The 27,779-nt window shown below is 43.4% G+C and overlaps 1 protein-coding gene across 1 annotated transcript in view; it reads left to right on the top strand.

The window, feature by feature from the left end:
* Positions 1–27,779, top strand: part of LOC124790618 (tensin-4-like) — a 150,316-nt gene that overhangs the window by 83,555 nt on the left and 38,982 nt on the right. Inside the window, exon 3 of the mRNA XM_047257801.1 lies at positions 25,600–25,820. Coding sequence (XP_047113757.1) covers positions 25,600–25,820 — 221 coding nt within the window. The remainder of the gene's footprint in view (positions 1–25,599; positions 25,821–27,779) is intronic.

The raw sequence follows: 27,779 nt of genomic DNA, 5'->3' as shown, positions 1-27,779 counted from the left end.
TACACACCTCTGCAGCCGTCGTTCACCCCTGTCCGCTACCACAGTTTCCATAGTGCCACTTTTGACTAGTGTCATTTCGCAATGCGCGGTATAATTTAACCACGGGAACACACGAACAGTTTACACACTTAGTCGTCTCGGAAATGCTTTGTCACGAAAACCAATGACCGTGACCGTTTAGTCGTCAGATAAATCGCTCAGTTTCCGCATTACGTCAACGGCTGCACTGTCATCCTCGTCCCCCACCCCCACCCTCCTGACACGCTTTGCGTACCTTCTACTGCTGGTGCAACCACCTGCGTGTGTACGTTATTGTACGTTGACGTCGAACATTGGTCGTGGTCACATTAATGCGACTAGATCTGTACATCGATGTTAGAGTCAGATTTACGGGTGACTACCATATTGTGATGGCAACCACTTCAGATATATCTCCACAATCACAACTGCCCCCGCTGCGCAATCACTTTGGTTCAAATAGCTCTGAGCACTATGGGACTTAACATCTGAGGTCATCAGTCCTCTAGACTTAGAACTACTTAAACCTAACTAACCTAAGGGCCGAGGCAGGATTGGAACCTGCGACCGTAGCAGCAGCGCGGTGCCGGACTGAAGCGTCTAGAACCGCTTGGTCACAGCGGCCGGCTCGCAGTCATTTTAGTGCGACAAGCATTCAAAAATGGTTCAAATGGCTCTGAGTACTACCCCGCCGGGAATCGAACCCGGGAACCCGGGCGTGGGAAGCGAGAACGCTACCGCACGACCACGAGATGCGGGCGACAAGCATTCAGCTTATTAAGTTATAGAAGTGTTATTTTTTGTTTAACAGAATATTCTTTTGCTTTCACCAACTCTAAGCCATATCGAGGAGCGCCTTCGTGCCGAGTGGGAAAATCTCCCGTGCAGATGACGGAGCTAATTTTTTGCACTTCAGAGGGACCATGTTCTGTGAAGGAGAAACTTTATTTTACTTCAAATTAAAAACGTGAGCAGATATACAGGTTTAGTGCTAGCTTAAGACTTGGAGCCGGCCAGTGTGGCCGTGCGGTTCTAGGCGCTTCAGTCTGGAACCGCGTGACCGCTACGGTCGCAGGTTCGAATCCTGCCTCGGGCATGGATGTGTGTGATGTCCTTAGGTTAGTTAGGTTCAAGTAGTTCTAAGTTCTAGGGGACTAATGACCACAGATGTTAAGTCCCATAGTGCTCAGAGCCATTTGAACCATTTTAAAAGTTGGAGGAAGCGGTGGATGAAGAAGAAAATAATGCGGAGTAAAAAATCTTAGTAAGAACATGGTTCTCGAACGGAAGGTTATGGGTTCGAGTCCCAGTTTAGTACACATTTTAATTGCCTGAAAGTTTCGAAACGGTGCACACTACGCTACAGAGTAATAGGTCCATTCTTGGTACAGATTTCGTATTTCATTAAACCGTCCAGTATAGTCTGTGACTGTTGTAAAGCAATGTAACAAATAAGAGTCTCTACAGAATTACCTCTTCTGGTAACTCGCGTAATCCTTTGTGTGAAGTCTCAGCGCTTAGCGACGACAGCCCATCGGAAAGCTACTTCCGGCAATCAATTACGAGTAACTTCACTGAGTACAGAATACCGCGGCAAAGCATTATTGCTCGAAGTTACTTGACAGCCACTGGCATCCAGTGTGACACTGAAAGACTACTTAACACAGACGTAACCACTTTGTAAGCCTGCGGTGGTAGAGGCCAAGTCCCGAGTATACGCACACACGCACGCACAAACACACACGGATGCTACTGGCCTCGCACTGCCCTCGCCCGCAACCAGTCACATAAATGTCGGCGGATTGCGCGCCGCTGCGCTGCCCCTGTAACTGGAGCGACGGCTTATACGGGCATTACTGTGCGGTCTGCCCGCGTGACGTAAGCAGCTATTATGTCGGACGCATTGGAAATCTGTGGTCGCTATGGCAGCCCACTTCACCGCTAAGCCCCCAGGAAATTAACACAGATACCAGCTGCGCGGCTGCGGTGAAGATGCAGTTAGTGAAATATGGATATGCTTGCTGCGAAATCCTACGCCGGATAAATTGACAGGGGCATCGAAACGCACGCTTCCACTGATTGCTTTCAAGCTTGTTCATCGCGTGTTATCCCAGCAGTTACGGGGTAATGCAGATGTAATGTTCAATTTTGCTGTGGGGAAAAATGAAACTTTCAGTTTCAACAAAGCATAAATTCTGATTATGGTAGTTCGCTGTAAGAACCTATATCCTCATCATCGCTGTAGTGGAAAATTAAAAAAAGAAATAAGTTGAGTAACGAGACCATCTCCGAAACTACTTTCAGTAGCCCTGCAGAAGGTTTTAAGGTCCATAGTGTGATCCGGATCCAGAAGAGAATGAAAACTTCATTTTGGAGTTATTTGTTTATTAATATTTATATGTCTTAAAATGACATATTTTTACAAAACTAGACGTAATTATCTTGATGGAGTTACCGCGATCGCTACTTATAAAAAGTGTTCAAATTAAGTTGTCCTTTATCTCCATATGTCCGGTTTCGGGTCAGCTGCGCAACTGTCATGACGGTGAACTCTCAGTTCTAAATTCTACAGGTCTCTCAGTAACAGATTATCTGAAGATGGCCAACTGGCCCGAAACCAGTTATGTGGAAATAAATCAATGCGATCTGGAAACTGAATGGTTCAAATGGCTCTGAGCACTATGGGACTTAACATCTGAGGTCATTAGTCCCCCAGAACTTAGAACTACTTAAACCGAACTAGCCTAAGGACATCACACACATCCATGCCCGAGGCAGGATTCGGACCTGCGATAGTAGCAGTCACGCGGTTCCCAACTGAAGCGCCTAGAACCGCTCGGCCACCTCGGCCGGCTGGAGACTGAATTTGGACGCGTTTGTGAGTATTTTATATTTAGTTTAACTCTAACAGACTTTAATTTATTTTTTAAAAATATACTGACATAGGTTTGTAGCTACATGCTCTGTGAAAAGAATGTTGTGTTGTTGTTGTTGTGGTCTTCAGTCCTGAGACTGGTTTGGTGCAGTTCTCCATGCTACTCTATCCTGTGCAAGCTTCTTCATCTCTCAGTACTTACTGCAACCTACACCCTTCTGAATTTGCTTAGTGTATTCATCTCTTGGTCTCCCTCTACGATTTTTACCCTCCATACTTCCCTCCAATACCAAATTTGTGATCCCTTGATGCCTCAGGACATGTCCTACCAACCGGTCCCTTCTTCTTGTCAAGTTGTGCCACAAACTCCTCTTCTCCCCAATTCTGTTCAATACCTCCTCATTAGCTATGTCTGTCAAATATTTGACTGTGCACACTCCTATAAATCTGCTGTGGTCCAGTAAAATTCCGAGGTGGTGGTTTTTTTCATGGAGTTGGATTGCACCACTGAAAAGAATAAGACATGCAAACTTTTCAGTAATTCCTGAACAATACTCAGCGGCACAGATCCCTGTAGTTGGCTAATATGGTAATTGTTTCCGTTTCACACGACGAGTCCCAAGAACAACGTAATATCTTTCTTGCTGATTTATGAATTGTTTTGTTAGGTCTGTACTAACATGCCGCATCGAGTTTTGAAACAGAAGGAACGTCCAAGAAGCTACGTAAGTAACAGATGATGCGGACACCGCTGCTAGCGGTCGTGAGATATTGTTTGAGGAGGCATCGACTACGACACCCATTGTACTGAAGCTTCGTGGCTCTGAGAAACAGAATTCTTTCCAAATCACATTAATCACATTATAATTCTGACACTTTATATGACCACGAACACATTTCTCCTATTGCGGACAGTGCTGCTGGCGGTAGTCAGATATAGTTTAGGAGGGATTCACGCCGACATCCACTTTATTGAAGTTTCATGGACTTGAGAAACCAAAATTCTTTTCCAAAACACATTAATCACTCTGATTCTTCATACGACCGCAATTACATTTTTCCTGTAATTCTGTATCGGACAGATCTCTGGAAACCAGCTTTGTAATGTCTGTCAAATATTTGGCTGTGCTTACTCCTATAAATTTGCTGTGGTCCATGGTGTCTACTGTAGTTGCACCAAGTGTCTGGGCTCTTAGGACGCACCATTGCTTCACGTAAGGTGCAGTAACTGCTGACAGAGTGCGTTACACTTTGGAGTATATGATGTTGTTCCCACGAATTACAAAGGAAATGTCATCTGCTTGGGTAAACAAACTATAAGCGCTATGCTATTCGTAGACAATTAGAGGCAGAGGAATTCTGAGAGGCAAGCTGCACAGTAGATGAAAGCTGCTAAAGTCACATAAGAGAAGAGTTTGCAGTTATTCCAAAAATCCGCCGTCGACTCAGGAACTACATGTTACGGTTGTTGGAACTTAAAATATAGCTTCCGCGAAAGTGTATTTTTATCATATAACGAAGATTTTCAAATGAAGTATTTAAATAAAGATATAACATTATGAACGTTTGTAAACGATGTAAATATACACATTCCATCACAGCCTTTTCGTAATATATCAAAAAATACAACGTCGTTGCCAGCAGAAATTGGTGAAACACTTGTTTTAACTTTTTCAGCTATAAAAGAAATCTGAACAATAATTACGGATGTTTTTAAATGCCTTTATCACACGGTGCCCTACATGGCCACGACGATACTCCAAAAACTTATCCTTGTAGTGCATCCGTCGTATGAGAAAACGTTCCCAAAATTTAACATGGCAGGTGTACAGTATGTTCTCAAAAGTATCCGCACCCCCCCAAAAACATACATTTCTCATACTGCTGCCACCTACTGCCAGGTACTCCATATCAGCGATCTCAGTAGTCATTTGACATCGTGAGAGAGCAGAATGGGGTGCTGCGCGGAACTCACAGACTTCGAACGTGGTCATGTGATTGGGTGTCACTTGTGTCAGACCTCTGTACACGAGATTTCCACAATCCTAACCATCCCTAGGTCCACTGTTTCCGATGTGATAGTGAAGTGAAAAACGTGAAGGGGACACGTACAGCACAAAAGCGCACAGGCCGACCTCGTCGGTTGACTGACAGAGACCGCCGACAGTTGAAGAGGGTCGTATTGTGTAATAGGCAGACTTCGAGCCAGACCATCACACAGGAATTCCAAACTGCATCAGGATCCACTGTTATGTACTACGAATGCCAAACGACGCGTCGCTTGGTGTAAGGAGCGTAAACATTGGACGATTGAACAGTGGAAGAACGTTGTGTGGAGTGACGAATCACGGCAAACAATGTGGCGATCCGATGGCAGGGTGTGGGTATGGTGAATGCCCCGTGACCGTCATCTGCCAGCGTGTGTAGTACCAACAGGAAAATTCCGAGGCGGTGGTTTTTTCATGGAGTTGGCTTGCACCTCACCACAAGCCTACACTGATGTTTTAAGCGCCTTCTTGCTTCCCACTGTTGATGAGCAATTCGGGGATGGCGATTCCATGTTTCAACATGATCGAACACCTGTTCATAATGCACGGCCCGTGGCGGAGTGGTTACACGACAATAACATCCCTGTAATGGCCTGGCCTGCACAGAGTCCTGACCTGAATCCTACATAACACCTTTGTGATATTTTGGAACGGTGACTTCGTGCCAGGCCTCACCGACCGACATCGGTACCTCTCATCAGTGCAGTGGAGAATGGGCTGCCATTCCCCAAGAAACCTTCCAGCAGCTGATTGAACGTATGCCTGCGATAGTTGAAGTTTCATCAAGGCTAAGCGTGGACCAACCCATATTGAATTCCAGCATTACCGATGGAGGGCGCCACGAACTTGTAAGTCATTTTCAGCCGGGTGTCCGGATACTTTTGATCACATAGTGTAAGACGGCTTGGATCCGCTTGAACTAAGTAGAAGGAGAAGGCACACTCGTTAATGAAAGATATATGAACGACCTTAGTTTTGCTAGTGAGATAATACCGTTTGATTCTAGTGTAGATGGACCTTAAACAATAATGAAGAACGTAATAGCGCAGAACAGATATGAAGTCAAAAATCATATGGCCAACATAATGTAGAATGATCAACTGAAAAGGAGAAAACAATGATGGAACAACTCAATGTCCCGCCAACGTTGACATCGAGGTCATCAGAGACAGAACAGAAGCTCCGACTGGGTAAGGAAGGTTGGGTAAAGAGGCTGTGCTCTTTCCAAGGCAGTTACTCTGTTTTTGCCATAAGCTATATACGTAAACTTGGAAACTTGTACATGGAGCACAGTATGATGATTTGAACCGCCGGTACCTCGAATTCGACTCTCACGTCGCAATCACACCATCATCTTGGTGTGAACACATCGAAAAAGAAACCGCGCTCTGAGGGTTGCGTGTAAACTTAGTTATGTGTACATATAATAATAATTATTTCACGTGGCTCAGTGGACGTCACTTCGTCAATGTGAGTGTCCCGAATCTACACCAATCGTGCAATTGGGGGAAATGGGACCTACAGTTTTACGTGGAATCCGAACCATTAGTCGTTTCTGGCGACGCTCCACATCGTGAAAAGGTGGAGGCTGAGTTAAAACGAAGCCTGAAATATCCGAAGCCCAACCGAGATTCGATCCCACAACGTCTCGGTTTCCAGGCACGCACTTTCCCACTAGACAACCAGACCCGACACACGCTAGTATCGACATACGTGACATAAATGGCCGTATCTTTCGATTTCATTGAGTTGGGAGCTGAAATGTTTCCCATGGCCAAGAGGTTGCAGATCTTAATACGTGGCATAAATTTGAGCGTGATGCCTTTACGCTTTCCTTAGAAAATGGAGCCTTAACAGTCGGATAGACAGACAACAAAGTCATCCCGCAAAGGTTCCGTTTTTACCAACTGAGATGCGGAGCGATAAAGGAAGGAAAATTAATGACGTGGAACCAGACGATGATTTTTTTTTATTTAACGTAGTGTAACTACAAGGTGGATAACGTAATAAACAAACAGTAGAGAATTTAAAGTTCACCGATGCATTTTCCTGTATATATGGGAAGGTTCATCTCAGGAGCTACTGAAGGATTTTTATATGGTTTTCACTAACAGATACACTGATTCACGAGGAAAGCTTGCGTATATAATTCATTACCGATAAGCAGATACGTCCTCCAGTAGTAGTCATTCTCTGACATAGTCCGAAATTTCTCATGGTGAAAGAAGGTTGAAATTGAAGGGACATCCACTATGGCTTAGATGCGGACACTCAATAGTGCCCGAGAAAATAACGGTCAAATTTTGGACGTCATTTCTTCAGTTCTCTCGCAGGGCGTAAAACAAAGTGCGTAGGAAGCGCAGTGGCTTAGAGCAGTTTTGATATTTTCACAACGTGTTCTCATTCAATCTCTCTTGGCTTTTAAGTTTTGCGACCTTGCATAAAAATGGAGCATTTTCTGCACATTACTGACTCGTAGCGTGGGCGAAACAATTCCTCCTCATATGGTGGTCAGTTTGTCAATGAAATTGGAATACCGATAGAGTCATTAAAAGTAATTCCATCAGTGTGTATGCCGTTGTAGCAACCCAGAATCAGCTGTAGGTGATGACTTTCGAGATAATGTTTCGATATGTGTGGTTTGCCTCGAAATTATCGCTGGATCGTGAGGTATTTAGCAAAGTTAATGAAGTTTTTATTCCTAATTATATTCACACTAATAATAAGGTACTCGTGGTGCTCCTAGTTTTCATGTTTTGAATGATTTTTACGATATATATCGGCCTGGGAAATGTCCTGCTTCTGTTGTCGTGCGAAAGTAAAAATCAAAGGAAAAACTGAAATACTATAATTTACATGTTTTTCATTTCCGGTTGCTATTAATTGTATAAGATTATACAAGTTTTGTTATGATAAAATCATTTCCGAATAAGACTGGAGATGCTTATTTCTTCTGTCAGTAGTTATGTTGCCTTTAAGTCACAAAAAAGTATTGGCGAACAGCTACTTCCGCGACAAAAAAGAGAAAGAAACAAGGAGCGCAGAAATTCGAACCAGTGCTCTTAGCCACTGCACTGCTGAGTATCTAGATTTTGTTCGATTCGTGAGCGGACTGGTGATGAGACATCGAAACATTGACAGCCATTTTCTCGGAAACTATTGAGAGTCGGTGCCTAATTCAAAATAGGCATCCCTTTACTTGCACTCTTCTTTCACCCTGATAGGTTTCGACTGTGTCAGAAAGTGACCTCTGGTGGATTCCCCTTGTTAATGTTACCCATTCGAAGCCGAGGCGGGACGTAAGTAACAAATAAAGAAAGGAGTAAGAATGGCACACGGTGTTTCTGGTAAAAAAGTATTCCATTGTGTCCGAAACAGCAAAACCTACAGCAACGTAGATCTCTAATTTTAACTTGTGATAGTGGAATATACACTTTGACTGCCAAAATGATGGTTCTCAGAGAGCAGTGATGTGATGCATGATGGGAAGTGCTTGAAGAGACAGATAAACAAAGCAGTGGATCAGGAAACAGGTTGGCATAAGGTGGAGATATTTACAGCACAAACGAAAATGAGATGGAAGCGGGCCGTACATGTCGCTCTGCAACCAAAGAAGTTTCCTGGCGCCTTCCAAGAGGTGAGAAAAGACGTAGATGAAGAACTCTCGAAAACTGTGTAGATAGCATTAGAAAACACGCAGCAGCAGCGTAGATGCATAGAGATCAAGACTACCACGTGTGGAGACATGTGGGGGAGTCCTCTTACCAGCAATGTTTGTCCAATAATTGGTGATTATGCGGTATCGGTTGCTTCATTTAATCTGAAACCGATATAAGATATATTTGCGTAATAAGTTACGATCCTAGCGTACTTCATTCGTTCTGAAATGGATAAGCATATATTGAAAAGGTGTATATGTCCGCGTCTTCCGTATGTATAGCATCTTTGAGTGGCGTCCTCTGTCCCGTGACCGTAAATTTTGGCTGAACATCGTTAGCAATGGAGGCCAAAGATTCGTGGTATAAAGAGCCACCCTCGTTCCACCAACGGCCTTGTGAATGAAGGCGGAGAAACGGATAGTTTTAAGCCAACTTTTTGTTCTTGCGGTGGCGAACTCCCCCTAAAAGGTGAAAGAATCAACAACGATCAACGGCGTAAGGACGCAGAAGGCAACGGAAACTACTGCATTAAAACACTTTATGTATACCCAGAAGATATCTAGCCCATAATTGAAAAATTTATGTCCTTTGGCAAAAGATTTCGAATTAGTCCCCCATTTGTACCTGCGGGAAGTGTGTGCCAAGGGGAATGTAACCATGAGAAATTGATTGACTGACCAACAAAAGGGTGACATAGAACCGGAACGTGATAGGGAAGCTATAAAAATCCTAAAAAGGAAATGCAAATATAGTGGATTCAATGTAGCGAAATGGAAATGTGATAAGGATTTCCGATCAGACAAATATAGGGTAATATCAACATCAGCAGAAGATGGTACAACGGGAGTAGCATGTTACGAAAATGAAAGTGGGGCGAAGAGTTACTGTAAAGTGTTCAGTGATGAGGTTAGTGTCATCAGACTCGACAGCAAACCAATGCCACCAACAATAGTTCAGGTACACATGCCGACGTCAAAAGGAGGAGATGAAGAGATTGAGAAAGTGCATGCGGATACTGAACGAGTAATTTGGTATTTAAAAGGAGACGATAATCTAATAGTAATGAGAGATTGGACGCGTTAATAGGGGAAGAACTAGAACACTGAGTTAAGTAGTAGGAATGAAAGACGAGAAAAGGCAGTTGACTTTCGTCATAAATTTCAGCTGATAATGGCGAATACACTGTTAAAAAATCACCACAAAGGGAGTACATTTAGAAAAGGTGTGGAGATACCGGAAGACTGCAGCTGGATTACGAGTACATCATCGTCAGATAAAGATTCCGAAATCAGATACTGTATTGTAAAAAATGGTTCAAATAGCCGTGAGCACTATGGGACTTAACATCTGAGGTCATCAGTCCCCTAGACTTAGAACTATTTAAACCTAACTAGCTTAAGGACATCACTCACATCCATGCCCAAGGCAGGATTCGAAGCTGCGACCGTAGTAGCAGCACGGTTCCGGACTGAAGCGCCTAGAAAGTCTCGGCCACAGCGGCTAACTGCTGGATTGTAAGGCGTACCCATGAGCACATGTTGAAATGGATCACAAATTAGTAATGATATAGTGACAAATAAAACAATAGGTAATTATGGCGATCCTATATACAGTTAACAACGTAATTCATTGCTATAATTGTTCGTTTTACAAACATTCCATGCACGCTCCCAGTGTGCGCACATACCTGATATCAGATAGCAGAAATGTTTAAACGTCAAGATGTGTAGACTTATAAAAATATTTATTCCGCGAAATGAAGTTTCCGTTCAGCTGAAGACTGTTAATATTGTTACACAGTTTCTTCGAACTGTATGTCTCAACCTGTACCGCGCCTCTAATCCGTCGTTCCTTCAAAGAGCAGAGGTTGTATTTGTTTCGCAACGTCGTAGAAAGCATATTCCCGTATTCCTCTTGTTGATTGTGGTACTATTACCTTTGCTGTGTCAGTAAACGTTTCTCTCTGGTTTCAGATTCTCCTCACACAAACAGAGGTTGCCGACGGCTTATCGTACGCGAAGCCTCTGAAAATACGTGGGTGAATTGTCTGTTCGTTGTAAAAACGACCGCTTGATATATTTCTCCGTCTGGCGATGAAAGCGATAACACCGAATGTATATTTAAATTGCAATACACGCTAGCTTCAAGTTTACTCAGCCTCTTTCTTGCCTCTGTTCCGTGCTGTATCCACTGAGAATTGAAGTTTTCTTTAATTTTACTTTTGCATACCCCAGTGACACATCTGTGGTGTGCTGAAAGGCTCTCTGAAACAATATGTTTCAGACCACATCCTATCCACTCTTCTGAATACAAAACATATCATTTACTAAAATAATACTCATCACCCCACTGGTTTTCCACCGTTGCGAATGCCCCTGAGGTTTAGTAAGTTTTAGCCAGCCCTTTTTACAAGAAATCGATTCTCTGTGCAGTTTTATCTAATCTCGCAAAAAACATACACTACTGGCCATTAAAATTGCTACACCAAGAAGAAATGCAGATGATAAATGGGTGTTCATTGGACAACTATATTATACTAGAACTGACATGTGATTACATTTTCACGCAATTTGGGTGCATAGATCCTGAGAAATCAGTGCCCAGAACAACTACCTCTGGCCGTAATAACGACCTTGATACGCCGGGGCATAGAGTCAAACGGAGCTTGGATGGCGTGTACAGGTACACTGCCCATGCAGCTTCAACACGTTATCACAGTTCATCAAGAGTAGTGACTGGCGTATTGTGACGAGCGTATTGATAGGACGTTTTCAGTTGGTGAGATATCCGGAGAATGTGCTGACCAGGCCAGCAGTCGAACATGTTCTGTATCCAGAATGGCCCCGTATAGGACTTACAACATGCGGTCGTGTATTATCCTGTTGAAATGTAGGTTTTCGCAGGGATCGAATGAAGAGTAGAGCCACGGGTCGCAACACATCTGAAATCTAACGTCCACTGTTCAAAGTGCCGTCAATGCGAACAAGAGGTTATCGAGACATGTAACCAATGGCACGCCATACCATCACGCCGGGTGATACACCAGTATGGCGATGACGAATACACGCTTGCAACGTGCGTTCACCGCGATGTCGCCAAACACGGATGCGACCATCATGATGCTGTAAACAGAACATGGTTCAAATGGCTCTGAGCACTATGGGACTTAACATCTGTTAAGCCGGCCGAAGTGGCCGTGCGGTTAAAGGGGCTGCAGTCTGGAACCGCAAGACCGCTACGGTCGCAGGTTCGAATCCTGCCTCGGGCATGGATGTTTGTGATGTCCTTAGGTTAGTTAGGTTTAACTAGTTCTAAGTTCTAGGGGACTAATGACCTCAGCAGTTGAGTCCCATAGTGCTCAGAGCCATTTGAACCATTTTGAACATCTGTCAAACAGAACATGGATTAATCCGAAAAAATGACGTTTTCCATTCGTGCACTCAGGTTCGTCGTTGAGTACACCATCGCAGGCGCTCCTGTCTCTGATGCAGCGTCAAGGGTAACCGCAGCCATGGTGTCCGAGCTGATAGTCCATGCTGCAGCAAACGTCGTCGAACTGTTCGTGCAGATGGTTGTTGTCTTGCAAACGTCCCCATCTGTTGACTCAGGGTTCGAGACGTGGCTGCACGATCCGTTACAGCCATGCTGATAAGATGCCTGTCATCTCGACTGCTAGTGATATGAGGCCGTTGGGATCCAACACGGCGTTCCGTATTACCCTCCTGAAGCCACCGATTCCATATTCTGCTAACAGTCATTGGATCTCGACCAACGCGAGCAGCAATGTCACGATACGATAAACCGCAATCGCTATAGGCTACAATCCGACTTTTATCAAAGTCAGAAACGTGATGGTACGCATTTTTCCTCCTTACACGAGGCATTACAACAACGCTTCATCAGGCAACGCCGGTCAACTGCTGTTTGTGTATGAGAAATCGGTTGGAAACTTTCCTCATGTCAGCACGTTGTAGGTGCGCCACCGGCGCCAACCTTGTGTGAATGCTCTGGAAAGCTAATCATTTGCATATCATATGGTTAAATTTAGCTTCTGTAGCACGTCATTTTAGTGGTGTAGCAATTTTAATGGCCGGTAGTGTACGTTACCGAGGATTTTAAAGTTGCCCTCGTTATTGCCGCTCATAGGAAATGCAGCATAGAGATTTGAGAGGGCACCAATAACCCAGTCCGGAAAGTTTGAGGACTGCATTAATACTCCATAGAGAAACTATAAGCCGGTGGTTTTAATGCTTCAGACATTCTACCAAGTCTACAAAGTTGTCTTTCGTACAACGCAGAGAAATTGTTGAAAAAGCTCTAGTTTGAGTTGTTCAACTTGCTTCTCACGTTGGCTTGAACTTCGGTTATGTCGTCAAAGCGTTGACATTTCGTGTGAATTTCTGGGCTTTGACATTTTGTGATAGTTTTGTATTGATCGCACCAAGTCAAACCACCCATGAAAGAATTTCCCACGACTTGCACTTCAATAATATGGCGTCAGGCGGCGACGTGTCGTTGTTCTTTATTCGGTAGTCAAGGCGCGCAGGGCAGATTTTGCACACAATTTTCGTCTTCTTCTTCAGAACATTCTAGAGCAGTGGTCTTCTACATCTACATCTACATCTATACTCCGCGAGCCACCTTACGGTGTGTGGCGGAGGGTACTTATTGTACCACTATCTGATCCCCCCTTCCCTGTTCCATTCACGAATTGTGCGTGGAAAGAACGACTGCTTGTAAGTCTCCGTATTTGCTCTAATTTCTCGGATCTTTTCGTTGTGATCATTACGCGAGATATATGTGGGCGGTAGTAATATGTTGCCCATCTCTTCCCGGAATGTGCTCTCTCGTAATTTCGATAATAAACCTCTCCGTATTGCGTAACGCCTTTCTTGAAGTGTCCGCCACTGGAGCTTGTTCAGCATCTCCGTAACGCTCTCGCGCTGACTAAATGTCCCCATGACGAATCGCGCTGCTTTTCGCTGGATCATGTCTATCTCTTCTATTAATCCAACCTGGTAAGGGTCCCATACTGATGAGCAATACTCAAGAATCGGACGAACAAGCGTTTTGTAAGCTACTTCTTTCGTCGATGAGTCACATTTTCTTAGAATTCTTCCTATGAATCTCAACCTGACGCCTGCTTTTCCCACTATTTGTTTGTTTTATGTGATCATTCCACTTCAGATCGCTCCGGATAGTAACTCCTAAGTATTTTACGGTCGTTACCGCTTCCAATGATTTACCACCTATGGCATAATAGTACTGGAATGGATTTCTGCCCCTATGTATGCGCATTATATTACATTTATCTACGTTTAGGGAAAGCTGCCAGCTGTCGCACCATGCATTAATCCTCTGCAGGTCCTCCTGGAGTACGTACGAGTCTTCTGATGTTGCTACTTTCTTGTAGACAACCGTGTCATCTGCAAATAGCCTCACGGAGCTATCGATGTTGTCAACTAAGTCATTTATGTATATTGTAAACAATAAAGGTCCTATCACGCTTCCCTGCGGTACTCCCGAAATTACCTCTACATCTGCAGATTTTGAACCGTTAAGAATGACATGTTGTGTTCTTTCTTCTAGGAAATCCTGAATCCAATCACAAACCTGGTCCGATATTCCGTAAGCTCGTATTTTTTTCACTAAACGTAAGTGCGGAACCGTATCAAATGCCTTCCTGAAGTCCAGGAATACGGCATCAATCTGCTCGCCAGTGTCTACGGCACTGTGAATTTCTTGGGCAAATAGGGCGAGCTGAGTTTCACATGATCTCTGTTTGCGGAATCCATGTTGGTTATGATGAAGGAGATTTGTATTATCTAAGAACGTCATAATACGAGAACACAAAACATGTTCCATTATTCTACAACAGATTGACGTAAGCGAAATAGGCCTATAATTATTCGCATCTGATTTATGACCCTTCTTGAAAATGGGAACGACCTGCGCTTTCTTCCAGTCGCTAGGTACTTTACGTTCTTCCAGCGATCTACGATAAATTGCCGATAGAAAGGGGGCAAGTTCTTTAGCATAATCACTGTAGAATCTTAAGGGTATCTCGTCTGGTCCGGATGCTTTTCCACTACTAAGTGATAGCAGTTGTTTTTCAATTCCGATATCGTTTATTTCAATATTTTCCATTTTGGCGTCCGTGCGACGGCTGAAGTCAGGGACCGTGTTACGATTTTCCGCAGTGAAACAGTTTCGGAACACTGAATTCAGTATTTCTGCCTTTCTTCGGTCGTCCTCTGTTTCGGTTCCATCGTGGTCAACGAGTGACTGAATAGGGGATTTAGATCCGCTTACCGATTTTACGTATGACCAAAACTTTTTAGGGTTCTTGTTTAGATTGTTTGCCAATGTTTTATGTTCGAATTCGTTGAATGCTTCTCTCATTGCTCTCTTTACGCTCTTTTTCGCTTCGTTCAGCTTTTCCTTATCAGCTATGATTCGACTACTCTTAAACCTATGATGAAGCTTTCTTTGTTTCCGTAGTACCTTTCGTACATGATTGTTATACCACGGTGGATCTTTCCCCTCGCTTTGGACCTTAGTCGGTACGAACTTATCTAAGGCGTACTGGACGATGTTTCTGAATTTTTTCCATTTTTGTTCCACATCCTCTTCCTCAGAAATGAACGTTTGATGGTGGTCACTCAGATATTCTGCGATTTGTGCCCTATCACTCTTGTTAAGCAAATATATTTTCCTTCCTTTCTTGGCATTTCTTATTACACTTGTAGTCATTGATGCAACCACTGACTTATGATCACTGATACCCTCTTCTACATTCACGGAGTCGAAACTTATTTATTCAGTGCCAATCTGACATTGTGCGGCGGCACCTGGGGCCTCATACGTAGCGATATTATCATTAATTTGTAATTTCATTTGTTGCGAGCTCCCAGCACATTAGCTGTATATAGTGCGCTATAATTTGACCGTCGATCACCCCCCCCCCCTCCCCCCCCCAACGAAGCACTAATCTTTAAAATACCGCACTAGAAGGAACACTTCGTGTTGACATTTCCCTGTTTCAGATTGCTGACACCTTCTGCGAACCCAAAACTGTGAACTGCAAGTGCTTGACGAAGCGTTGTTATGTTGTCTGTGCGATCGGATGATTCATTGATTACTGACAGTACTTGTACATATATTTAAATGCGACAGCCTTAATTTCATTTCATATTCTCCGCTACAATTACGTACCACGTTTGAAGGTGGCAGTCTCCGTAATGTACACTCGAGAATCGGTATTGTTTGCATTTGAAATGTATGCTATAGCAGATTATCGGTATGAGGCACACACGTCCATGAGTTTTCAGCACTGGAAAACAACCAAAAAACATTCCCCTCTCACATCCACTAATCCCACAGTGGCCGCACTACTTACCCCCCGTGCTGCTGTGAGCAGGCGGCAATTTTACTCAGCTCACGGCCGAATTCACGTCAAAATAGAGCATATCTTAAATGTATCACTGTTTGTGTAATTAATTTTGTTTGTTACTAAGCAGGAAAACTACGCTCTTCAGAAGCTCTTAAAGTTAGTTGAATTTTTTTCGATTCGGCTGTTAATTGCGAAAGCATGTTGAAACAAAACACTAGTGGGGACCGGAGGTCGCACGAGCACATTATTCGGGACGAATCTTCCCTAACTTCTTCATTCAACGTGATTGATAGTTTTTTGTCTAAGATAGTTGAAGATCTGCTTGGTGAGCGTATTGTCATTCATTCTGTAAATTTATCCAAAAGTAGTAATCGCCTCTTCGTTATTGTTTATGACATATTCTCTATGTTCTGATACATCTTGTCGTCATTTCGTAATTCCCAAAACGCTGCTTGTTTCTGAACGCCTAATATATACCATATAGTTGTCTTTTCAAATATTTCTAATTTATCAGGCTTATAATTTAATACTTGACGTTCGCTATGTAGAGGCACTCTGGCTTCACTACTGATTTGCTGTGCTTTATATTAAGTTTCTTGCACTTTTTGCTATCAGTTATACTATATGCTTTTTCTACTTGGTTTATCCTTTCCACTATATGGATTTTTCTAAACCGTTTCCTCGAACAATGTCCCCAAAATATTTGATTTTTTTTTTACTTTTTCCTCTTGCCCTTTATACGTTGTTAAATATTTAGGAGCAGTTTTTATGTTTGTTACATTTTTTTTTCTCTGCAGAGTTTCTTTAGCGCCGCTCTGACTGTCTTCCAGATAATTGATTTTCGCAGCTGCATCTGTCGGGCCTGCAAAAATTATTCGTAACTGCAATGCAAAACTTATTCTCCTTAGCACAAGTGGCGACATGTCGGATTCGTTAGATTTATCATTCTAAATTCTTGCAGTTTTCTCCACTACACAGCTGGAAATAAATAGAGGTGAACCACCGCGGTGTCTGACACCTGCACATACATCGATTATCTTGCAAAAGGCAAAACAATGACTGCAGAATACGACAAAAATTTCGTGATCAACTAGGTGAGAAAGTACGATAGAAGAGGATTCAACTGAAGAAAAGTGCGCACTGTGTTCCGGTGACAGAGGAACTGTCGGATTTTAAGTATGAATTATAGGGACATCCACTTAGTTCATGAGGCTGGAATCCTCCGACTTCCACATGTTCACACGTATAAGGATATTTGCGGGTAGAAACTTTCAGTCCTTTGTCTAGGTTACAATGGTTGTGAATGGGTATTTTAAAGATCGTCCAGAATTTCACTTAAAAGATGGAATCCCCGAACTGGAAAGATGTTATACTGTATTATCCCGTGTCGTTGCATCTCCATTGATTTAGTTCCGTTTATTTGACTTCAGTGCATGTTGTTAATTTAATATTTATACTTGTTAGCGTTGTTTGGTGTAAATTACAGCAATGTGATAATAAAAAAAAATTAAATTTTAAAATTCGCCATTTTCGGTATTCTCAGGTAACATTCGTTACGTGTTCAGTCATCAAACGTTGACCTTCTATGAGGCAGAAACAGCTTATGCGTTGAAATAGGTACATGTAATGAAAATTTTAAGTTTTAACCTATTATCCGGGAGCATAAGCGATGTATCGATTACAAAGATGTACGTGTCGAAGAAGACTGCGAGGCAGCTGTCGCTCAGGCAGAGTAAATAAGATTTGAAGTAAAATTATGTAAGAGAATGCTACTAATATTATTACGAAATTGTGATGAATCTTTGTACATATTGTCACTTCGATCTACAATAAGGTAATCAATATTCAAGTATTTGTGCTCTTTTGCTGTAGAACGAATTTTAATGAGACCAGCTTTGTTTTTTATTGTATTTTTAAAGATAATTTGTTTACGTAAATGTAATTTTCATGATATGGCTTAACAACTGTAAATCAGTTTCGCATTATGGTAACATTTTACAGTCATGCTCCTCAGTCATGTTCCACCTCCCAGTTCCAAGTCGTTTTTCTTTAATCAAATTCTAAATGTGTTTCACTCAAATATCTTGTATCTTGGCTTTTGCAACTGTATTTAGTTTATTAGTCCTGAGAGCAGGACAACGCGTTATCCAGGGCGACACGGTTTATGGATTTTCGTACCGGGACCACTTTTGTACTTACTCGGATTTACAGGACCGTAGTAAGGTCGAGTACATCTACATCTACATGTATTCTCGGCAAATCACATTTAAGTGCCTGGCAGAGGGTTCATCGAACCACCTTCACAATTCTCTATTACTCCAATCTCGTATAGCGCGCGGAAAGAATGAACACCTACGTCTTTCCGTACGAGCTCTAATTTCCCTTATTTTATCGTGGCGATCGTTCCTCCCTATGTAGGTCGGTGTCAACAAAATATTTTCGCATTCGGAGGAGAAAGTTGGTGACTGGAATTTCGTGAGACGATTCCATCGCAACGAAAAACGCCTTTCTTTTAATGAATCGCATCCCAAATCCCGTATCAGTTCTGTGACACTCTCTCCCATATTTCGCGATAGTACAAAACGTGCTGCCTGAATGTGCTTACCTCTAATTTGCCATTATCGCGCACGAGCTTTAATCAGTTTTGGTTTACTAGTATTGTTCTCTTGCTAGTGGACAGTTTGTTTAAAACAGTATCAGGTAAAAATAGACACACACGTAATCAGATACGCAGTCAGCATACCACTTCATATAACTGTTCCTTGTTAGACATAAACATCACACCTTACTGTGTACTTAATCGTTACATTGTTTAAAATAAAAGACACAACAGCTAGAGCAGCTGTTATGGGTACACATTTCCTACAGTTGTAAAACTCTCCACTCTTCTCATGGAGATCTCAATCTTAAGCCAGCTTCGTTATTGTACGACAGTTTGTGGCATCTATCTGTGTACGCACTGAAACGTGTGAGATAGCCAAGAGGTTTGCTACTTGGTTTGTATTTTGGAGGAGCTGTGTTCAGCTCACATCTGGTCATCGAAATTTGTGTTTAACGTTGTATTAATAAATCGCTTTAGGTTATCGATGAAATGGTCCCTACCACGGTTTTTCTGTCACATTCTTATCCAGTTCGAACTTCTCTCTGTCTCTAATGACGTAGACGTTGACGTGACCCAAGTTCTCGTCTTCCTTCTTATGGTATCACAATAGTGAATTACATCAATAAATCGTAAACTGTGTCGTTCCAGGTTATTGCAATACGTCTTGCTATGTTCCGCGTAATATGTAGCTAACTAACCGATCCACTAATTGCTGATGAATTCCAACTTCTCGTCGTATAGACCAACGAACATGACGGGTCGTCAACGTGATGGGGTGACAGTCACAAAACTGCCGGTCTTTGTATCTACAGTCGGTTTTTTGTTTCGTCGAGAGACAGTGCGTTATTGCATTATTAGGAAATGACTGTCAGCTAACGATTCTAAGGCTTTTCGGGTCACAGGCTAATAACAATCACGCAGGATTTTCAAGTTTCAATTTATTATTATGATTAACTTCAGACTGGTAGTGACAGGATATCACTTATTTTAATTGATTACCTATTGTAATGAAAATTACATAAAACGAATTACGTTCACAGTATCAACGGATAAGTTGTTGGAGTAATGTAGCTATTGTTGTGCGCGGCGGTCGAAGTACGTGATTAATTGCGAATGCAAACGAGGCGTTCACTTGTGCAGCGTGACCTTGCCTACCTTGATTGATGTTACGCCTCGAGGCTTGTCGCCCTTGATCCATCGGGAGTTTCTGCTTACCTCCTACGGAGCAAATAATTATACATGCACTTCAGCTTTAATTGGCAGCCTGCTCCACTATAGGATAAAAAATAACTTTCACGAAGAGCACTGATAAAAAATAACTTTCACGAGTAGCACCAGCACTCTGTTTGCTCTTTTTATTCCCAGTCTGACTTCGTATTATCTGGTCGTCTAGAATGGAATGTAGGAGAGACGTCATCGCGGAGTGAGGCTTTGAGCAGGGAGGTGATCAAAGCCAATGGTTACACTTGAGAGCCACACGGTTCGGTCCATAATACTCGTATTTTATGTAGATAGCCTCAGTGTGAAAAACAGCAAAAGCCGCTGTGCCTCTCTTTGGTATAACTCTACGTAGCAGTGTGTGGCTTCACGTGGTATGGCTCTTGACGACCTATTGCCAAGAAGCTCTGTCTTGGACATGGTGACTTGCTTGCTCTGGGCCAACCCCGGTCAGGATATGGATCTTGTCTATTCAACGCAATGTTGTGCGTCCTTTAGGTCCTCGGCTGTCTGCTTTTCGTTCTGTGATCGTTCTTTCCATTGACACTTGCCTTCTGGTAAAGTTACCAAAATATTGCAACTGATTTTTGTTGACAAGATGTTCTGATGCCGAACTGCCTCAGGATCGATTCATTAATTCGCCGTGCTACGATATTCGAAGTGATCTTCTATATAACCACATTTCCAGCAATCCTGCAACGATCCGCCGTCTTCATTTTCAAAATTTCTAATGCGTAGGTCTCGATAGGGAAGATTAGTGCTCGGACAAGGGTAGGCCTCTTGGCAGTGATGCAGATATTGTTCCAAATACAAGCGAGTTTTGCTGTAGAAATTTCTCGCAATCTAAATGCGCCTACGGATCGCAGGCTTGCAGTCTCTAGTGTTGGTGACAAGCGACTGACGACCTTGTAGCCAGCAATTCTTATTATGACAGTTCTGTTGTCATTAGGGCGATCTACAACCATTATTACTTCGATCTTTGTTTTTAAGACTACATTCTCCGCTTTGTTGGGCCAGTCTTTGTATGATGATTTCCAATTGATGTCCTTCTGTTGCAGTTACCCAAGTGTCTTCTTCGCTCCTGATACTGTTAGTTTTTATGCCACCTACAACGGTGCCGTCATACTAGTATTCACGAAACGCTCTCATGATGTCCTCACTATACGCAATGAACAATAGTGGTGAATGACCGCAACTTGGTCTCATGCCGGCATTAGCAGAAAAGATGTGTGTGGTGTTATTGATTTTATACATATAGACTGAACCGACGAGTGAGAATTTGTACTGAGGCCTGGTATCGAAGCAGGGTCTTCCGCTTTCTATGCAGGTGCGTTAATCTCTAAGCCACCTTGGCAAAGCGGTTCATACAACTGCGTGGATTACCCTGGCAAGCCTCTCTCGTCGATCTAAATTCTCATTGCCACTCCAGTCCATTTTAAATTCCCACTTTCAGTCTATATACATAAAATCATATCTGTATGAGACCAGTAAAATCTCTGAAATTGCTTTATTTCAAGGTGCTATTGACTGTTACTCTCGCTTTGTTTGAGAACTACAGTTTCCGGGTCAGGTATATCAGGCGTCTCGTCGTGCTCGTATCGATGAGATAGTCCATAGCTTTCAGAATGTCACGTTGTCGAAAGCTTTCTTGTAATCCACGAAGTATATGAACAACTTGATATTATGTTCCCTTGCCGTCTCTACGACATGCCGGATGTTTAGGATCTGCTATATCGTGTATCTATTCACAGACAGTTTCAATCAAGTGACCATATTCAAATAACGGATTAACTTTATCACGTTTAAGGAAGCGTTCTCGACCTCCGATACAAGGTTGTTCTTAGTTGCAGAATCTCTCACATGAAAGTAAACACGTAGTTACTTTTAACACGTGTTTATTAGGCGCTTTCATGCCTGTCTGCTTGGAAAAATTTTGCAGTTGGTTTTAAATTGGTTCCTGATGAGCTAGAGACCTGATACTTTCAACACAACACAGCACGGGACAGAATGACATTGCAGTGTTAACTTCCTTTCTTGTCTGGTGTGGGGGGGTAAGGTACTTCATGTGCCACTGTCATTTATGGATGAGCTATAGACGCGCAACTTTCAACATTGATAATTCAGTATTAACTTGCTTTCTTGTTTGGTGTGTGCCGCAGGGTTCTTTGCGTGCTACAGTCATTTCCACGTTTTCCTATACCAGTCGCGAATGGTTCGTCGGGCGAACGATTGCTGGTAAGCCTCAGTATGGGCTCTAATCTCTCTAATTTTTACTATCACGGTCTTTTCGTGAGATGTACGTAGAAGAAAGCATTATAATGGTTGACTCAGTTGAAAAGGAACTGAAAAAAACGTAAAAATTACCAAATGTCTCTGTTGTAATCTCACCAAAATGTTCGAAATCGACTGATATATGTCCCACAGACAAGACTAAAATTCAGAAAACAAATATTTAAATAAAATAAGTTTTTAATAAGGTTACAAACTAGACTCAAAAATATAAAATTATTTCTCGTAGCTGTGACCCCAACCTCTTACAGACAGTCCTGAAAATTTGTGCTTGGGAATTTTGATTAGCTATGAAACTACTTATATGTAACGGAGAATGTGGGGCACTTGTAATACATAACTGATGGCTGAATAGTCCACATCCGATTATCTGATGCATGCATTCCACGTTTGTCGTTACAAATCTTGCAAGTATTTTCGCAGCTATTAAAAATTCACTGTCACAAATTCCCGGGGATATCCATAAGCCATTAGGAATTTGTATGGGTCGATGAGAAATTATTTTACACTTTTTAGCCCAATTTAAAAAGATGTTATATTAAAAATTTGTTTTTATTTAAACGAAGAGCGGCGCGTTTCGTCACTGGTTCGTTTAGTTGTGGGCGCGAGAGCGATATAGAGATTCTTAGCAAACTGCAATGGCAGACGTTACAAGAGAGGTGTTGGACATCACGAAGACGTTTCCTATTAAAATATCGGGTGAGCACTTTCCGGGAAGATTCGGACAATATATTACTTTCTGCCACATACATCTCACGAAATGAACACGACGAGAAAATTCGAGAAATTAGAGCTGATACAGTGGTTTACCGACAACCACTCTTCTCACGCTCCATTCGCATGTGGAACAGGGAAGGTCGGACCAGAAGTACTCTGCGCCACAGAGTTGTGGACTATGTTGAAGATGTAGATGTAGATTTGCGCTCTCTTTTTTTGGAAAACGTAGTTTTTTGCGCTTCTCAATGTTTATTACGTCACATCTCCTGAACCGTGTGTCGTAAAATGATATAATTTGGCATGTACGTTCATCAGCATCTTATCTGAAAAATGTGCTGCGAATGGAGTGTGGTGTAAAGAAGAAACAAATTAAAACGCCATGCGTGATTCTGAAGTTTTGCTGCATGATCATCGAAAACGTAGCATTACGTAAGGAGCAGTCAAATGAAAACGAGACAGATGGAATAAATATAAGCAAGCTGTTCATTATTTGGAAAGTAATAACTGTAAAGATATTGCGACAAGAGGGCCAGTGCCTTCCTGGAAGAATGTACGCGGTTGTCTACGGAACCATGATTGTATCTAGGGGTGCACCTATTCGTTGGAAGGGAACTGACGTCCACGAATGTCATTCTTTAGGGCTGAAAAATACGGATATCGCTTGGGGAGAGATCAGGACACTACGGAGGATGTGTAAGATCTCCCAGCGAAACTTCTGCAGCGGGGTCTAAACGACGTTGTCAAAACATGAGCGGACATTGTCCTGCAACAGAATGAAGCCGTGTTGACATTTTGGATTTGATTATGCGCTCCAGTTTTTGCAAAGTGTGCTCATACGGCTGTGCGTTAACTGTGGCGCCGTGTTCCAATAGGTCAATGAGCAGCGGGTCCGTGCAGTCAAAGAACAAGGTCATCATGACTTTCCCGGAGCTGCCATGTCTGTCCTGTCGACTACAGTGCAAAAGTTTCGCCGGGAAGACATTACATATCCCATAGCAATCCCGATTTCTCCCCGTGTGATTTCCACGTTGTCGGAGCCCTGAAATAGACATTCGTGGCCATCGTCTTGCTTCGGACAAAGAGGTGAAAGCCTAAAATAATCATAGATACGTAGGCAACCACAAATATTTTTTCATGCTGGCGCTGATCGTCTTGTCTCACCAAGAAATAAATATGTTAGTAGTTATGACGATTTCTTTTGAAATAATAATGTTTCCTTACTTCTTTCCATCTACACTACTGGCCATTAAAATTGCTACACCACGAAGATGACGCACTACAGACGCGAACGTTAACCGACAGATGCTGTGATATGCAAATGATTATGTTTTCAGAGGATTCACACAGGGTTGGCGCCGGTGGCGACACCAACAACGTGCTGACGTGAGGAAAGTTTTCAACCGATTTCTCATACACAAGCAGCAGTTGACCGGCGTTGCCTGGTGAAACGTTGTTCTGATGCCTCGTATAAGGAGGAGAAATGCGTACCATCACGTTTCCGACTTGCAGCCTATCGTGATTGCGGTTTATCGTATCGCGACACTGCTGCACACGTTGGTCAAGATCCAATGACTGTTAGCAGAATATGGAATACGGAACGCCGTGCTGGATCCCAACGCCCTCTTCTCACTAGCAGTCGAGATGACAGGCGTCTTATCCGCATGGCTGTAACGGATCGTGCAGCCACGTCTCCATCCCTGAGTCAACAGACGGGGACGTTTGCAAGACAACAACCATCTGCACGAACGGATCGACGACGTTTGCAGCAGCATGGACTATCAGCTCGGAGACCATGGCTGCCGTTACCCTGGACACTGCATCACAGACAGGAGCGCCTGCGATGGTGTACTCAACGACGAACCTGGGTGCACGAATGGCAAAACGTCATTTTTTCGGATGAATCCAGGTTCTGTTTACAGCATCATGATGGTCGCATCCGTGTTTTGGCGACATCGCGGTGAACGCACATTGGAAGCGTGTATCCGTCATCGCCATACTGGCGTATCACCCGGCGTGATGGTATGGGGTGCCATTGGTTACACGTCTCGGTTACCTCTTGTTCGCATTGACGGCACTTTGAACAGTGGACGTTACATTTCAGATGTGTTACGACCCGTGCCTCTACCTTTCATTCAATCCGGCACTTTGAACAGTGGACGTTACATTTCAGATGTGTTACGACCCGTGGCTCTACCCTTCATTCGATCCCTGCGAAACCCTACATTTCAGCAGGATAATGCACGACCGCATGTTGCAGGTCCTGTACGGGCCATTCTGGATACAGAAAATGTTCGACTGCTGCCCTGGCCAGCACATTCTCCAAATCTCTCGCCAATTGAAAACGTCTGGTCAATGGTGGCCGAGCAACTGGTTCGTCACAATACGCCAGTCACTACTCTTGATGTACCTGTACACGCCATCCAAGCTCTGTTTGACTCAATGCCCAGGCGTACCAAGGCCGTTATTACGGCCAGAGGTGGTTGTTCTGGGTACTGATTTCTCAGGATCTATGCACCCAAATTGCGTGAAAATGTGATCACATGTCAGTTCTAGATTAATATATTTGTCCAGTGAGTACCCGTTTGTCATCTGCATTTCTTCTTGGTGTGGCAATTTTAATGGCCAGTAGTGTATCTCGTTTTCATTTGACTACAGCCTGTGTAATTTCTCATGATTTACTCGATGATACCTGCTCACTACAATGGTGTTTAGCACCGCCTACGCGCTGCACCCACTCAACGGCTCTTTATATCACATGACGTCTTGTTTGTCGCCAGCAGGACGGTACGGCAGCGGCCGTGGGCGTCCCGACCGGTGCCACGTCTGCCGCTGGGAGCAGCAGCGAGGGCAGCGGCTGCGCGTCGCCCACCGCCGCCCACGCGCACCGCCGCAAGGGGGGCGGCGTGCCCGGCCTGGGGCTCGGCCTGGGCGGCTACGTCAACGAGGCTGCCAAGGCGCTGCCGCCGCCCGCGCTCCGCGTCTTCCACCTCGCCGGCAGCAGGTAAGTCGTCGAAGCAGTAGCGCACACCGTGAGCGTTCAAGTATGTGACACACAAAACTGAGGTCAAAATAGTCATGGCACACCTCCTAATTTTGTGTCGGACGTAGGTTTGCTGGGTGTAGCGTAGCAACTCGACGTGGCATGGACTCATCAAGTCGTTGCAAGTCCTCTGCACGAAACCACGCTGCTTCTATATTCGTCCACAATTGAGGAAGTGTTGCCAGTGCATGATTTTGTGCACAAACTGACCTCTCGATTATGCCCGAAAGGTGATCGACAGGTTTCATCTAAAGGCCAACCGGTGTGGCCGAGCGGTTCTAGGCGCTTCAGTCCGGAACCGCGAGACCGCTACGGTCGCAGGTTCGAATCCTGCCTCGGGTATGGATGTGTATGATGTCCTTAGGTTAGTTAGGTTTAAGTAGATCTAAGTGCTATGGGACTGATGACCTCAGATGTTAAGTCCCATAGTGCTCAGAGCCATTTGAACCAATTTCATCTAAAGCAGTATGGGTGTTTAAGTCATTCGCTCGAATTGTCAGTGTTCTTCAGACGAATCGTGGACAATTGTCACACATTGTCACCAATAAAACTCCATAGTGGTTTGGGAATAGGAAGTCAAAGAATACTGCAGATGGCTTCCAAGTACCCCAACATAACCGTTTCCAGTCAATTATCGATTCAGTTGGACTAGAGGACCCAGGCCATTCCATGTAAACACATCCCACATCAAAATTTTTAAAAAACACAGCCCTCAGATGCGAACACAATTAATCTGTGACCTAGGTTTCGGTGCCGGCCGGGGTGGACGAGCGGTTCTAGGCGCTTCAGTCTGCAACCGCGCGACCGCTACGGTCTCAGGTTCGAATCCTGCCTCGGGCATGGATGTTTGTGATGTCCTTACGTTAGTCAGGTTTAAGTAGTTCTAAGTTCTAGGCGACTGATGACCTCGCATGTTAAGTCCCATAGTGCTCAGAGCCATTTTTAGGTTTCGGTGTCACAGTGGACTCCTTCTTCGGACAAAATTAAAACTAAATGTTACAGCATAACGTACCAAAAAATACGAAAGCTGCGGTCATACCTGACAGCGTCAGATAGTCAGAAATAAATTAAAATGCAACAGAGGTGCAAGCCACTAGGGGCTGCCATGTGTCCTCTGCTACAGTCAGTACAAAACTGAAACGTCATGTGACTTGAGCGCCACGGCAACTTCAAGACAATACCGCCATCTGGTGGCTAATTGGTAAGACAAACTATTTTGTAGATATCTCTCGTAACTGCAGAGAGGGAAATAAAGAAACAAGTGAACGGTGTACAAGAAGTAATTACAATATCGGGATACTGCATAATATAAAATACAACTAATGAATGGCTGCTGTGCAGAAATTCCAGAATAAATGCATACAGAAGACATTTACGAAATAATCCATTAAATGACATTACTGCTTGGTATAATAGATACGTTATAAAAACAAAAAAAGCTTTTGATGTACGTATGTGAGCCGTAAAAAGTAGTAGGTCACATATTAATTGTGTTCGCGACTGAGAGCTGTGTTTTTCAAAATTTTGTATTATACAACAGTCGCTGATTGACAGCCATGTTAAAAACCTTAACATCCTTCATCATTATGGAGACAGCAACATCTTGCACAGTGTCTTGCTGACAACTGCACCTCATGGCTTTGTGGGGTTTGCACCATACTCGAATCCTGGGCTTATCTGATCAGGCAACGGTTTTCCAGTGGCGAAGGGTCCAACCAAAACGGTCATGAGCCGAGGAGGGGAGATTTAGGCAATGTCGTGCTGTTAGCAAAGGCACTACTGTCGGTCGTCTTCTGCCACAGCTCAAAACGCTTTATTTCATAGCATTGTCCTAACAGAGTCTTTCGTCGTACGTTCCACATTGATTTCTGCGTTTATTTCACGCCGTGTTGCTTTTTTGCTAGCACTGACAACTCTATG

This window comes from Schistocerca piceifrons, chromosome 1 (assembly GCF_021461385.2).
Source record: "Schistocerca piceifrons isolate TAMUIC-IGC-003096 chromosome 1, iqSchPice1.1, whole genome shotgun sequence".
Taxonomy (NCBI): Eukaryota; Metazoa; Arthropoda; class Insecta; order Orthoptera; family Acrididae; genus Schistocerca; species Schistocerca piceifrons.
This window is presented reverse-complemented; position numbering and strand designations above follow the sequence as displayed.